Source organism: Dermacentor silvarum, chromosome 3 (genome assembly GCF_013339745.2).
Source record: "Dermacentor silvarum isolate Dsil-2018 chromosome 3, BIME_Dsil_1.4, whole genome shotgun sequence".
In the NCBI taxonomy this organism is placed as follows: domain Eukaryota; kingdom Metazoa; phylum Arthropoda; class Arachnida; order Ixodida; family Ixodidae; genus Dermacentor; species Dermacentor silvarum.
The window spans coordinates 122,915,089-122,930,852 of NC_051156.1; the positions used below are offsets into that span (position 1 = coordinate 122,915,089).

Below are 15,764 nucleotides of genomic sequence, written 5' to 3' on the forward strand. Positions count from 1 at the left end.
GCTTCTTCATTTTAACTTGACAGTGACCATTGGTTAGTCAGGTCTAGAATTTCTCTCAATTTGAAGAGAGAAAGAATAAAATTAGTCAAGAATAAACAGGCCAACCTAGACGCAGTAAGGGTAAAAACAGACCAATTCAGGCTGGCGCTCGCACACAAATATGTAGCTTTCGAACAGAAAGCTGTATCAGATAAAACAGATCAGATAATACAGATGAGATAAAATTTGCTTAACTGTCAAAACTGATTAACAAGGCGAAAGTAAGGGATATTCAAAATTATAACGTGGAAAAGATTGAGGAAGCAGTAAAATATGGACGCAGCATTAACTCACTAAGAAGAAAACTTGGCATAGGACAAGGCAAGATGTATGCACCACTGAAAGATAAGCAGGGTAATATCATCAGTAATTTCGATGACATGGTAAAAGAAGCGGAAGAATTCTATACTGACCTGTACAGTTCTCAGAGCAGTCAAGCTATACTTTCATTCGCAGTAGTGATGAACAGGATACAGAGGCTCCTATAACTAGTGATGACGATAGAAGGGCCTTGTAAGACATGACACGGGGAAACACGGTTGCAGATGATGGAATAACATCGATTTAATAATAGTCGATTTAATAAAAGATAGAGGAGATATTATGCTTGAAAAGCTTGCGGCCTTTTATAAGCAATGCTTCGCGACTTCAAGTGCACCAGTTAACTGGAACAATCCAACATTATACTAATCCATAAGAGGGGAGACATTAGAGAATTGAAAAATTATAGGCGCATTGGCTTGCTTTCAGTACTGTATGAAATATTCATCAAGATAATTTTCAATGGAGTCAAGGCAACACTTTAATTGAATAAACTACGAGAATAGGCTGGCTTCAGGAAGGGATATTCTACAATGAATAACATCCATGTCCCCAATCAGGTAATCAAGAAAACTGCGGAGTACAATAAACCCCTCTATATGGCTTTCATAGATTATGAAAAGGCATTTGATTCAGTAGAGATACCAGCAGTCGTAGAGGCATTGCGTAATCAAGGAGTACACGAGGCATTCGTGAATATCTTCGGAAGTAACTACAACGATTCGACAACTACATCGGTTCTCCACAAGAACAGTAGAAAGATACATATAAGGAAAGGGGTGAGGCAAGGAGACACAATCTCTCCAATGCTATTCACTGCATGCTTAGAAGAAGTATTCAACCTCTTAGACTGGGAAGGCTTAGGAGTGAGGATCAACGGCGAATACCTCAGCAACCTTCGGTTTGCAGGTGACATTGTCCTATTCAGCAACAATGGGGACGACTTACAGCAAATGATCGAGGACCTTAACCGAGAAAGTGTAAGAGTGGGGTTGAAGATTAATATGCAGACGACAAATATAATGTTCAATTTCCTGGCAAGGGAGCAAGAATTAACCATCGCCAATCAGCCCCCAGAGTCTGACAGGAACACTCAATTTAGGTCAATTACTCAATGGGGACCCTGATCATGAGAAGCAAATTTACAGCAAAAATCGGTTGGAGTGCATGCAGCAAGTACTACCAAATCCTGACTTGGAGTTTACCACTGTCGTTGAAAAGAAAAGTGTACAATCATTGCATTCTACCGGTGCTAACATATGAGGTAGAAACTAGGAGGTTAATAAAGAAGCTCGAAAACAAGTTAAGGGCCGCGGAAAGAGCGATGTAGCGAAAAATGTTAGGCCTAATTTTAAGAGACATGGAGAGAGTGGCGTGGACCAGAGAGCAAACGGGAATAGCCGATATTCTAGTTGGCATTAAGAGAAAGAAATGTTGCTGGGTAGGCCATGCAATGCCTAGCAGGGATAACCGGTCGACCTTGAGAATAAAAGAACGGGCACCACGAAAGGGAAGTGCAGTCGAGGACGACAGTGAACTAAGTGGGGTGATGAAGTTAGGAAATTTGCAGGCTCAAGTTGGAACCAGCTAGCGCAGGACAAGGGTAATTGGAGATCGCAGGCAGAGACCTCCGTTAAGCACTGAACATAAATACAGGCTGACGATGATTTTAACTAACTTCCACCACCGGAATACTATTTGACCTTAAACACGTTAAAAACTGCACTAAAGGTGCTTCAACTTCGGGACAAACAGTATTATTGCGGGTATTTACAGATGAGGTAGCGTGGCTAAGCGACAAGTGCAGTCAATCTATGGATGTAAAGCTCCAGAGATTCAACCACAACCGGAAACCGTAATTGTCTGTTTGGTTTTGTTCCGAAATGATGATGTTACTTTCCGTGCATGACCGCATGACCGGTTCACGTAAAAATAACCTTGTTTTGATTTGTTTTCGGTACATTTCCTGTTCGATAACTTGACTTCAAGGCCCTAGCAAAACCGCCGTGCGTCGAAACTTGAAGCGCCTTGACCTGCCCTATCAGACGGTTTCGTTGGGGCGCTGATGCGGCTACGCGAAATTTCAGTGAGGTGAAATGTGTGAACGGCGCGAATTAACTAGCACTGGTTAGTTAAGGAAGAGTAAAAGCGGTCGCGCTGTGACAACCCTCTATTCAGTGTATGCTGTAAGAGCCGGTGTCACGGGAGTGGTCTGATCAAAGTGTCCTGCCACGAAACTATTCTTTTTGTACCCGTGACCCACTGTGCCGCTACCTTCTCTTATCTTGGTTTATTGTCTAACGCTATCATTACTACGGCTTGAGGTGTTCTGTGCAGCTGTACGCCAAGGAGGCACACAATTCAGTCAACGCTCTCCGGTACGTCTCTCTATGCTTTGCTGCATACACTGAAGAACGAAAATTGGCAAATGTTCAAAAGATATTGCTGCCAACACATGCAGACGACAGCGATGAATGTCGGTGCAGGTTGCACAGAAAATGGTGCACACTAAACGTCGGCACGTGATTTAGGTCAGTCACCCACGTTGAAGCAATTTCGCTCAGTTGCTGTCCCTGACCTTCGCTTTTGGGGGGCATATCTACGGAAAGTTTTATTTGCCTGATGTCGGGCACATCTGCTGCCATATGGGTAACGCTATGGAATCGTAAAATGCGGTGTACCCCTCTTTGTAGCTGCAACGTTTCGTACAATTTATTATTCATTGTATTATCGAAAGCAAGATACCGTGAGGTGAACGCTGCGTTGCGGCAAAAAGTTGTTTTCCCAACACCTGCGCACTCTAACACCACACACACGTCACACACACACACCACACACACAACACACACACACACACACACACACACACACACACACACACACACACACACACACACACACACACACACACACACACACACACACACACACACACACACACACACACACACACACACACACACACACACACACACACACACACACACACACACACACACACACACACACACACACACACACACACACACACACACACACACACACACACACACACACACACACACACACACACACACACACACACACACACACACACACACACACACACACACACACACACACACACACACACACACACACACACACACACACACACACACACACACACACACACACACACACACACACACACACACACACACACACACACACACACACACACACACACACACACACACACACACACACACACACACACACACACACACACACACACACACACACACACACACACACACACACACACACACACACACACACACACACACACACACACACACACACACCGCACGCACGCACACACAACACACACGCACACACACATACGCACGCACGCACACACAACACACACACACACACACACCCACCCACACCACACACCCACAACAAAACCATAATACAACGAAACGGCGCGTATTAGTTTCTGCGATTGGAAACTATTGTGTCAGATCCTCACGCAGTGTGGAAAGTCTATGTTAATGGGCAGCATGTTGCTCTCGCAACACACGTGAATAAATGTTTTTTACAATGCTTACTTGGAGCGGCACCAAGTCTTGCACAGTCTTAGTAACTTATGGGGAGAACGGCAAGGGCTCATGTGTCAACACGTATTTGTTAAATGACCGTGCCTGAAATATACACTACTTCTCTAATCCTTTTCTTAACGTATTGATGTGTTTATGCTGCGAATTCAGCGCGTTCACGTTGAAAACACTGGTCGACGTTGCCAATCTGGGCACTACCTTGAGAAGGGTGAGAACAGTGGCCGATGCAGACTGAAGTAGTAGATTTAGGCATAGATCTTAAAACTGTGAAATGCCCTAGCGATCACATGACCCACGGCCGTGCGCGGCTACAGCCTCTACGATTGTCTCAAAATGCCGCCATTTTCAAATTCGTCAATATGGCGGAATTTTTATTACGTCCAAAATAGTACCAATAGAAAACAGTAAAAAATATAAGTACTCGAGATCGACAGCAGCCTAATGAGGGGAAAGAAGTGTGGTAAACAGAATGGAATCATAGCCTTCACTGAGCGAGTGTTGGGCTACATAAAAGTGAAGAATTCGGCAACACAACATGGAAGTTGGCTAGATGGAAATTAAGAATAACTTGTCAACAGAAGCAGCCGATTGTGAAGAAACAATTTAGGCAAAAACAAAAAAAAAATGAGACCGGAGCATGCATTAGCGAGGGGCGTTGGTCTGCTTAGAAGTGAGGAACTATATAGCCATAACACTATTGTGACGGGGTGACAACAGCCGGTGCAGAACTTGTGTAATAGCGGGTCATCGGGTCTTGTTTAATGCCTGACCTTTGAATGTATTTTCCGTCCTTAAATTTCTGTTGCGCTTTGCTTTTTTTTTCTGAAGATTTTGCGCCCAAGTAAATAGGAAAGAGAAATGGTTTCATGACGTCGCGGAAAAGCATTGGATTCATGATTGAGGAGTTCGGGGTTCGAATCGCGTTGCGACAACCGTTTTTCCTTTTTTTCCACGTTGGAGCATTATAATTGTTTTTTACTTCTGCCGTAGTTGCTCTTTTGCCATAAGCTTCGCCACCGTGCCTAACAGGGAGGACTCCAGTCACGGAAAGCGAAGCTACCCGTTGGGTAGCCTAGGGTTAGGGGCGCCGGGCTCTTAGGTATAGGTGCTGCTTTAGCGGCAACAGAGCGATACATAATGACTCGTTCTTAAGCTGCTATTGTGCGCCCCAGTTAAATGGGGCCAACCAGAGACAATCTCAACTCTGGGAACATAGTATGCGCGGGAATAAAAATCCACAGCCTTTCCACCTTGTGAAGAGGGAAGTCCAGCCAAGCTGGCAGTTGCGGCTTCGCGTCGTTTTCTTCCCCATTAGCGCTTCTGTGAGCATTGGCGCTCCTTCAATTCCCGCTCTTTCTCCGAGCGAACAACACGCGTCCATCCCATAGCGAGTCCAAAGGGAAGCTGTTAATAACAGCGCTGGCGATATGGCTACGTCACGAGACAAGGGGCACAACGATTGGTGGGAATTGCCGCCGCCGAGTATCGCGAAACTTGTGAAAGAGGCATCGGTGGCGTCGAGGAGTATAACAATGGGCCATCCATCATTCGTTTTGACACCTGTGCTTAGGCACCTAATACATAAACCGATATACATCCGCCGCCCGTATATATTGCTACAAGCTATTCGAAGCCGATGATGTTGACACCTCGATGTATAGTGGGAGGTACCCATAACCGCTCTCTAGCTGTTTGGAAGACTGCGTGCCGTGTTTGATGTCAGTGCGTACCTTAAGATGTGTGCCAATCTGTGCTCTCTCTCCCTATCTGTCTTTTCGTCCACATATCCGCTCCCCAGAGCAGGGTAGCAAACTGGGCATGTGTCTGGTTAACTTCCCTGCCTTTCATCTCTTCTATTTTTCTCGCTTTTCTAGAATGCTATCGATGGTTCTCTCTGTTGTCTGTTGTTACCAAATCTTGGTAATCTGATTGTATGCGCGACGCGAATTGTGTAGTAATAGACAGTTTTAGGACGGCGCTCGTAACCAAACGCAAACGCGGTACGTGCGCAAAGAAGTAGCATTGTCATCACTGCGCATGCTGCGAACGTCACTGGGTTTGTGTGCTTTACGTGCGCTGTGATGACGTACGTTATTTGACGAGTTAGCAATTTGGTGACATCCATGGCTCCCGCTTAAGCGTCAATTCTCGTCATGGCTACGCACTAGCTCTCGTTGACTGTCAGCGACTAGTAAAGTGAGTTTTCGCTTTCTCTAAACACACCTGATACGTTCGTTATGAGTGCATAGCGCAACCAATTTCAGACATCGTTAGGCGTTTCCGCCGTCCCTATGCCTAAACGAGACGCGTCCGCGTAATAACAGCAGAATGGTTTTTAATGGATTGCCTTGACTTGTATACGTTTGACACAAGGCACCAGAGAGCGCTCCGTCTTCTAACGTCCTAACGTTCTAACAGTCATAGGTAGGGGCACCACGTAGATTTTCAAGGGAACAAAAAAGATTGAGGAGATGTGTACAAAAATTCCAGATAAAAATGTGTATATGCTACCTGATTAAATCGAGCAGCCTAGGTGACTATTTGTCACCGGCCCGTTTCAAAGGGGGTGCCATTAAATCATCCTTCCTACGTTTCCGCTCGCGCTAGTTAAACTAAATGTCTAGAAGGGACGCGCACCGTAACGCTGCGGAAAGGTGCTTGTGTTTAACGTACACCCAACAACAAAATATTATGCACCATGAAATCTGAGAAAAACTGAATATCTCCGCAGCCTCACAACGAAGCCTGGTTTATGCATTTCGGGCCGCGACTAGAATATGATAACATTGCTAACAAAGAAAAATTAAGATACTCAGCGGATGCTCAGTTATCAGTTCTGCAGTCTACGTGTCGGCCTTCGTTTCTTTCGCGCTCTACACGTGAATCGTATCTCGTCCTAAGAATCAACGCTCAATCATTCATTCAGTTAACCACCTTGTACGCCGAACTTTTCTGCTTTTTTCTTAGAGCCAGTTGCTTCATATCGCAAATTAGCACTCTCGCTTGTACGCTCACGCTCACACAAACACCCACCCGAACACCGCAAGTAAGTCTCGGGTCTTCTTTTCTTGTTTAGCGTCAAAACGTGGTTGACTGTTTTTTGTTTTAAACCTCTCAGCAGATTATCTAATTGCGACGTTTTGATGGGGTTCGATCGCGACTCAGTAAATCCGACCAGTAAATATTCTGGCTTCACCGAACCAAGCACAGCGCATGCCCTGTTTCGCGCTTTTTTTTTTTGTGCGAAGCACATTATGCGCCCGGGCTGTCGGCGTATGCTGTTCTCGTCGTAGTCACGGTAAGCAAGCGGCTCGTGCTCGCGCTCGGCACGCGCTCGTGCACACTGCTACCACGCTCGTCGTCGTCTTCCACATGCCTGCGTTGCCGCTCATCATTACAGCGTAGCATTTCACTTCTCTTCTGTCGTCGTAATGGGGGAGGCTGCGTTTACGGGGTTATGAGCCATTGCTTAAGGCAGTATGAGGCCATTAGCGGTGCATCACTGCATGGTTCGCACCTCCGCAGATTTCACGTCAGTGGAGCTGCATTTCGCTCAATGGGTCATTTGACATTTACGCGTAAAATTTCATTCACCGCTCAAACCGAGCCTACGACTTAAGTCGTGCCAACTGTACCAACTAATAAAAACTAATACAGTAAGAAAGGCGTCCATAACGGACAAATTTCTGAGGGAGTTAAAGAAAACATTGATAGTGTCGCTAATACTTCATGGTAAAAGACATCATGAAGCTTGTCCTAAAATAATGCAAGTGACGGCTTGGCCACACGGCGAACTTTATATACAGGATGTTTCAGCGAACACTTTCAAAAATTCTTAAAGGTTGCTTGCAGCAGATAGCACCATTCTAGTTCATGCTCTACTCGAAGAGGCGGACATTACTTCCACAATAAATTGAAATGCATATTCGAATAATTAACATAAATTCACTAATTAAGTTTTTAACTAATTATCTCATGGTCCACATTGTAATTTACAAATTGTAGCCGTGGAGTTCGCAAGGTGGATCCACTTGGAAGGAATTCTCGGGATGACACCAGTTTCGAGATAATAGTTCCCGAACTTTGCGGAGAAATGCATTGGCGTTCCAGTTAGGTTCTTAACAAGACGTCTCCTTTTGCATTGAAGCACAAAATTAACTGGAACGCCATTGCATTTCTCCGCAAAGTTTGGGAATTATTATCTCGAAACTGGTGTCATCCTGAGAATTAATTCCAAGTGGATCCGCCTTGCGAAGTCCACGGCTACAATTTGTAAATTGCAATATGGACCATCAGGTAATTAGTTAAAAACTTAATTAGTGAATTTCTGTTAATTATTCGAATATGCATTTCAATTTTTTTGTGCAAGTAATGTCCACCTCTTCGAGTAGACCAGCTCATTAACTAGAATTGGGCTATCTGCCACAGGCAACCTTAAATAAATTTTGCAAGTGTTCGCTGAAACACCCTGTATATATATATATATATATATATACATCGCGCAGGACATTGTTTTTTGCTTAAGACCGGCAAAGTGACTAAGCAATTTCTCGTTCTTCGATAGCTGCCGCAACTCGATTCCTAATTCATGGCCATTCGGTCCTACGCTGTTTCTGTGCGCCACGCTTTTACATGAATTTCGCAGAAGATACAAACAAACAAAATCAGACACCTCGTTTTCGGGCTCAGAGCGCAAAAAAAAACAAAAAAAACTTCAATTGTATTTTTTAATTACTCGCCCAGCATCCGCTTATCCGGAAACCCTGACCCGAGGGTTCCATTCATGTCATAGCGAACTGGTAATAAAAACCGATAACATACATAAAAATGGTCAGTCAACTTCCGTTGGAAAACAAAGGAAAGTACATCTTTTTGTTCTTTGCACATGTTGACATGATCTAGACAGGATGATACTAAGGATACACTGAAGAGTTCCACAAATGTAGGAGTGTACATATAGCGGCAAGAACGCTCATGTAATTTGCAATATTAGCCTTGTTGGAATAACAAACGTGCTTGCGCTCTGATTTGAAAGTCTATCAAGAGCTTTCCTAGAAAGAGAAAAAAAAAAGAAGCCGAAATGCATAAAGACAGTGATTTTCACAGAAAAATTTGCGTAGCTTGCACCATCGGCGCAAGGCTAAAAAAACAGCGGATCTGATCGGTACCTAGCACTACCGAGTCATCCCCAGCATTTTCCGGAATTTATTGTATATCGATAGACTATCGATTAGCCATTGATTGGCTATTGATTGGCTATAGCAATGTATTGATGACGTATTTGGGGTAGGCTAAGAACTTCTAAGTCATCCCCAGCATTTTCTGGTATTAATTGATTATTGATTAATTATTCATTAGCTATTGATTGGCTATTTATTGGCTATCGATTGGCTATCGCAAGGTATTGGCCACATATTTGGGCTAGGCTAAGCACTACCGAGTCATACCATCCTCGAGCTTAAACACCTTCGCTAGTTCACAGGGGTATGTGTCATTGCGCTAGGACCCTTTCTGCACTACCGCCAGGATCGGCCCCCATTTTCTGTTCGCTCTGCACGGACTAACGGTCGGCTTAAACACTTCCGCTGTTAAAATTGCAGGCTATCAGGTGTAACCGAACGATTTTTACCAAACGAAGCAGTAAAGCCACCTCTGCAGTTCTGACGACTGAAAAAGTGGCTTGCTTAGCCACTAAGTGAAAAGTTCTGCATTCAATCCTTGGTTATGTTCTTTCTCGGTGTGAGCGCAAACGTCTACTACATCACGTATACAGCTGGTACGTAAAAGAAAGTTGACGCAAATGCCAGTAAAGCTTGCAGCTTTGAAAGACGAGAGACTGTTATACAGTACGGTAAAGTATCTCGACGTAAAGTAGTCCATAGGCATGCACATAAGGCATTTTAAGATCTAAAACAGCGGTGTTGGGCTGCTGAGCACGAGCTCGCGGGGTCGAATCCCGGCCACGGCGGCCGCATTTCGATGGGGGCGAAATGCGAAAACACCCATGTACTTAGATTTAGGTGCACTTTAAAGAACCCCAGGTGGTCCAAATTTCCGGACTTCCCGACTACGGCGTGCCTCATAATCAGATCGTGGTTTTGGCGCGTAAGACCCCATAATTTTGAAGATCTAAAACCGCAAATACTCAAGCAGTCATAGCCGTATCACGTAGAAGAGTATAATGGGCATGGCTTCGTTACTCTCTCGGTAGCGAAGGAATATGCGACCGCGTTTCACCCTTACGACATCAAAGTTTCTTTTTCCTTTGTCAAAGCTCGCGCTGCAAAAACAGTTGCTTGTTGTCTCCGCTGCGATTCTCTGAAAAGGATGGAACTGGAATCACCTTTATTTAGCCAGCACTCGTACATCTACCTCCATCCGCCAGGAATCCCGAACAGAAGGCGAGAAAAATTTGACGAATTGTGGTGGTCTCCGTCCCCGCACAGCTAAGCGGTGGACTGCCAAAGCCTGGGTACGTTGATGGGCAGGTATTTTGAGTTTACTCGCCAAATCACATGTAACAGGGACAAGCTCTTCATTTGAGTTTTCGGGAGAGCCACATATCTGTAGATTTGACGGTCGGCGATTCTCTTCCGCTTAGTGTAACTCGGATTCAGCTGCACGTTGACCGAGACGACAACGTAGTGACGGTGCATTCATGTGCCACCGATTATGCTAAACTAGTGACACTTTTCGTGCAAAAGAAGACGTCAAGCGCTAGTCTTCAACTTTGGCATTCAGCTTTGCTAATTCCGGTTTAAGAGCAAGAAGCTCGTCTATATTAGCTAGGACGAGAGGAAAAGATTCCACTCTCGTTAATGAATTCGAAGATGGCCAACGTTTCAGTTACTGGAGCGAACTGCGGGGAAAAGCTGGTTTGATCTGCTTCAGAAGCAGGAGACGAGCGGCTAAGTTTAAAATGCCATTTCACGCGCTTAGCCGAACCCATGGAGGCAAATGTTATTTCTGTGGCACCTGAGTAGTCTGGCCCCAATTGAGGAATTCCCGGGCAACTGTTGTACTTAATGAATTTTCCATCATCCGCAACATTTTCGTGGCACAGAACATAGTTTGGAGACATGTTCAGCAAATGCAGCAATAGCAGTTTGTGGCAAGATAACAAACAAGCGGACATGCAAGGTGTTTCAGCGAACACTTCCAAAAATTTTAAAGGTTGCCTGTGGCAGATAGCATAGTTCTAGTTCATAAGCTGGTCTGCTCGAAGAGGCGGACATTACTTGCACAAGCAATTTAAATGCATAATCGACTGATTAGTTCACTAGTTAAGTTTTCACTAGTTCACTAGTTAAATTCACTAGTTAAGTTTTTAACTAATTACCTTATGGCCCATATTGAAATTTACAAATTCCAGCTATAGAGTTTGCAAGGAGGCTCCACTTGGAACAAATTCTCATGATGACACCAGTTTCGAGATATAAATTCCCGAGCTTTCCAGTTACTTTTCCACTTCAATGCATAAAACGACGAATAAATTAACTGGAACGGCATTGCACTTCTACGCAAAGTTGGGGAATTACGTCACGAAACAGTTGTAATCCTGAAAATTTGTTTCAAGGCGATCCGCCTTGCGCACTACACAGCTAGAATTTGTAAACTGCAATATGGGCCATAAAGTTCAAAACGTAATTGGTGATTCTTTTTAACTACACCATTATGCATTTAAATTTTCGTGCATGTAACGCACAAAAAGCTGGTCTACTCTTCGTGTAGACCAGCTAATCAACTAGAATTGTGCTATCTGCCACAGGCAACCTTTAAAAATGCTTGAAAACGTTCGCTGAAGCACCCCGTATAGCGTAAGCCACTTCACCTGCCGCAACAAAAAAGGATAAGTAATGCGCTCAGAACTGCACCGTTCAGTAGGTTGCACGCCTCATTGTGTCCTGCTTGCCGGTACTAAGGTGCACCACGAAGTGTGACCCAAAGTATTCTTGCAGACGCATACATGCGTGGGCTGTAGAAGAAAAGTCCCACTTCTGCACGAAAGGCGAAGCATCGATTTGTGATAGCAAATTAGTAGACAGCTATACAAAGTAAGGATAGTCGTTTTATCTGCGGTATAAACTTGTAAACATTTGCTTACTAACTAAATTAGCAGGCATGGTGTCACGCGCGCAGAAGCAAACATGAACACATCACTCGATGACCGCGGAAACTCTCCTTCAAAGCGTTGGAGAGTGGAGGCGCGGCAGCAGCAACGAGCGACTTGACCTTCGTTTTGCCTCTCGCTTCAAGGCGAGCTAAGCGTCGAGAACACAGCGCACATGAAGCTATGAGCCCTCGGTGCACATAGACTTTGTACTCATCGCAGATGGCTTTCAAAATAGGGCCCGAGCGGCTGCGCCAAAAACAACAGCCGCCCTAGTTGAAAGCCCTTCCCTCCCTCACCTCCGCCCGGTGCCTTGCGCACGCTCGCACGCTTGCACGCTTTCACACCCACATAAAGCAACGTATCTTAGTAACCTAGCCAGTAACCAGTAACCAAAGCATATCTCAGTAACCTTCGGTTTGCAGATGACATTGTCCAGATGACATTCAGCAACAATGGGGACGAATTACAGCAAATGATTGAGGACCTTAACCGAGAAAGTGAAAGAGTTGGATTGAAGAATAATATGCAGAAGAAAAGCATATTGTTCAATAGCCTGCCAAGAGAGAAGAGAAAAAAATATACAGAAGAATAAAATTGAGTTGGAGTGCATACGGCAGGTCTTGCCAAATATTGACTGGGAGCGTATACCACTGTCGTTGAAAAGAAAAGTGCATTCTATCGGTGCTAACATATGAGGCAGAAACTTGGAGGTTAACAAAGAAGCTCGAGAACAAGTTAGGGACCGCACAAAGAGCAATGGATTGATAAATGTTAGACCTACCGTTAAGAGATAGGAAGAGAGCGGTGCGGATCAGTGATCAAACAGGGATAGCCGATATTCAAGTTGACATTAGGCGGTAAAATTGGAGCTGGGCAGGCCATGTAATGCGTAGGATGGATAACCGGTGGACCATTAGGGTTCCAGAATGGATACCAAAAGAAGGGGAGCGCAGTCGTGGAGGACAGAAAACTAGATGGCGTGATGAAGTTGGGAAATTTGCAGGCGCAAGTTGGAATCAGCTAGCGCAAGACACAATGGAGATCACAGGGAGAGGCCTTCGTCCTGCAGTGGACATAAATATAGGCTGGTGATGATGATGATGAAATGTAAGCAGGCGGGTGCTTTCGCATTTCGCCAACATCGAAATGCTGGATTGGATCCCGCGACTTCGTGCTAAGCAGCCCAACACCATAGCCACTAAGCTAACACGGCGGGTGGTTCATTTTCAGCTCACGCTCTTCATGTTGTATGCCTTCTAAAAGTTCGCCTTGGTGCAAAAGTAGTCAAACTTTGTCTAAAGATGAGTTACTTTTATGGTCATGGAAGGCAAGTTACACTGCAAAGCTTTAGGGACACAAAGACCTATGAAAGACGCTCACATGTAAGTTGATGTGCGTAATTGCGTTTGTGCGATCGTTTTTTATCGATTATATGTACCTTCTTGAAATTGACGTTTTCTTACGGTAATTTTTCTTACATTGTGTTCTTCCTTCGCCAACGACAGGTGCCTCGGCCGGCATCGGCGAATGCACGGCGAAGCATTTCGCCTCACTCGGCTGCTGGCTCTCCCTGACTGGGCGGAACAAGGCTAATCTCGAGAGAGTGGCCGAAGCTTGCTGCGCACAGGGGCTTCCTCAGGATAAGGTAAGAAGCCGGGGGCGCCGACCTTAAGATTTATTTAGGCGGGTCTTGAAACTGGGACCAAAAAACAGCTCAGACCCCAGCGACATCAACCTCGATATTGGTTGGTCGTATCGCGACTGTGAACAGCATTGGCTTGAAACAAACAAAACAGAAGCGCTGGACAATGAAAGAGCGATGATCAGTGTATACTTTCTTAAAATATATCACAGTTCTTCCATAAGTTCTTAACACCTACATGAATTGTAAACAGTGAAATCGGGAAATTATCGGTTAACAGGTTGTCACGAAATTTTCTTCGTGCATTTTCATGGCTGCAGAACATACTGAAGGCACTAGTTTAGGAAATACTAGGCGCAATATTTAGCAGGATCTCACAAAACACGCTATTTGATGGTGACTTTGTTCTGTTGGGCAACGCACAAGGTGCTTTACATCAAATGAATGAGGGCCTGTAGCGGTAAAGGCAGTATAAATACTTTAATCCGTAGAAACCCAAGTAACCTCAAATGGCATGATAAGAAAACAATATCTTTATTTCACCATCACTATCTTGCAGCAGTGAATTAGTTTATTACTTATCGTGGACTAATCGCCACAACCACATCGTACCAGCTGAATAACGTTTCTATGGGCGACGAAAACACACTAGACAGGACATCCTAGGTACTCTGAAGGCATGAACGTGGGCTCACGAACGTTTATCGAAAGGGTACCTAATAATTAGCGAATTCTAAAGCCAGCAAGCTATGAAGCCTAAGCCTGAAAGAGAACGGCTGAACTTGAAGGGAAAATAAGAACTGCGCAACAAGCACTTAAACGGAAAATCACAGGCGCAACGTTAACAGACACTAAGACGGCGGTGTGGATCAAAGTGCCAATGCGGGTGACTTGTATTCTTGGAGGCAGCTCCTATTTTTTTAATGGAAACATTAGCAAGTGGAGTTGGGCAGGTATGTAAATGCGCAAAGCAAAAAACAAAAATTACCGTTGGATCCATCCTTTAGAGATGATTGACGGCTTTAATCTTATTAGTAATCTATCTAAACGTTAGTCTGTGCTTGTAGCTGATATGTTTTCTTTAATTTGTTCTTTATTTTTGTTTTTGTAGTATCTCACAGGGCTTCCAAAGGAGCGTCGTGTAAGAGGGGTATAAGCAATAAATGAAGAACATGTGGGCAGACAACACAAACAATCGGAGCACTGGAATGTCATCAGTACAGAGTACAAAACAATTTCGTTATATAAGTTACAAAAGAGCTGAAGTGAATCTTTACACAATAATAAAATGGCTGTTCAATGGCTCACGAAAACGGTTATGGTCAGTGATGGTGATTACGGCATCTGGGAGATCATTCCAAACCGCAATGGTGCGTGATAGTGCGGATGAATTAGAAGATGTTATTCTTCCAAAAATGAGGCAATTGCTCAAGTTCGTATGTAGACGTCGTGATGTGCGCGTAAGGGCGATAATAGGCAATCAAAGTGACGGTATGGTAGGAACATATTTGTGGGGCAGGCATAAACGTGCAATTGAGCGACGGGTATCCAGCGGCGGGAGGTGAAGGTTTTGTTTAAGTTTCTGTAACGCTGGAATGGCGGTCGTATTTACGTGATTTAAACCTCGCGGCCCTATTTTGAATTGACTCTATCTTCTTAACGAAGTACTTCGGATCAATTGTCCAATAGTATTCACCAGTGCTGGCCTTGAGCCGGACAATATCAGCGTACCTCGAGGCAAATCTCGAAGAAGGATCTTCTTCCGGAAATGCAGACGCTCGATGAACTCGTCGGTTAGCTTGCTTGGGAATCCCTTTCCGCAGACGCTCGGTCTTCACGTCACATCTCTTCAGCGGCGCGGTCTGATCCCCCTTCCGATTCCCGCACGGCGTTTTTATTGCCTTCGTCGGCGCTTCTGAAACCTTCGGTCGGAGTTGTGATCCCGTAACATGAATAAAGCGTAGGAATCTTCTAGCCGTTTCTCCTGTTTTCGACCGCGGCCGTCCTCAAGGAGGGTGGTGATTCATACGTAGGCGCAAGCCGG

The 15,764-nt window shown here is 44.7% G+C and overlaps 1 protein-coding gene across 2 annotated transcripts in view; it reads left to right on the top strand.

Annotated features, from left to right (window-relative positions):
* LOC119445754 (uncharacterized oxidoreductase TM_0325-like) overlaps window positions 1-15,764 on the top strand; it is a 246,251-nt gene that overhangs the window by 195,329 nt on the left and 35,158 nt on the right. For both annotated transcript variants that reach the window (XM_049663602.1, XM_049663601.1), the window contains exon 3: window positions 13,584-13,723. In XM_049663602.1, coding sequence (XP_049519559.1) covers window positions 13,584-13,723 — 140 coding nt within the window. The remainder of the gene's footprint in view (window positions 1-13,583; window positions 13,724-15,764) is intronic.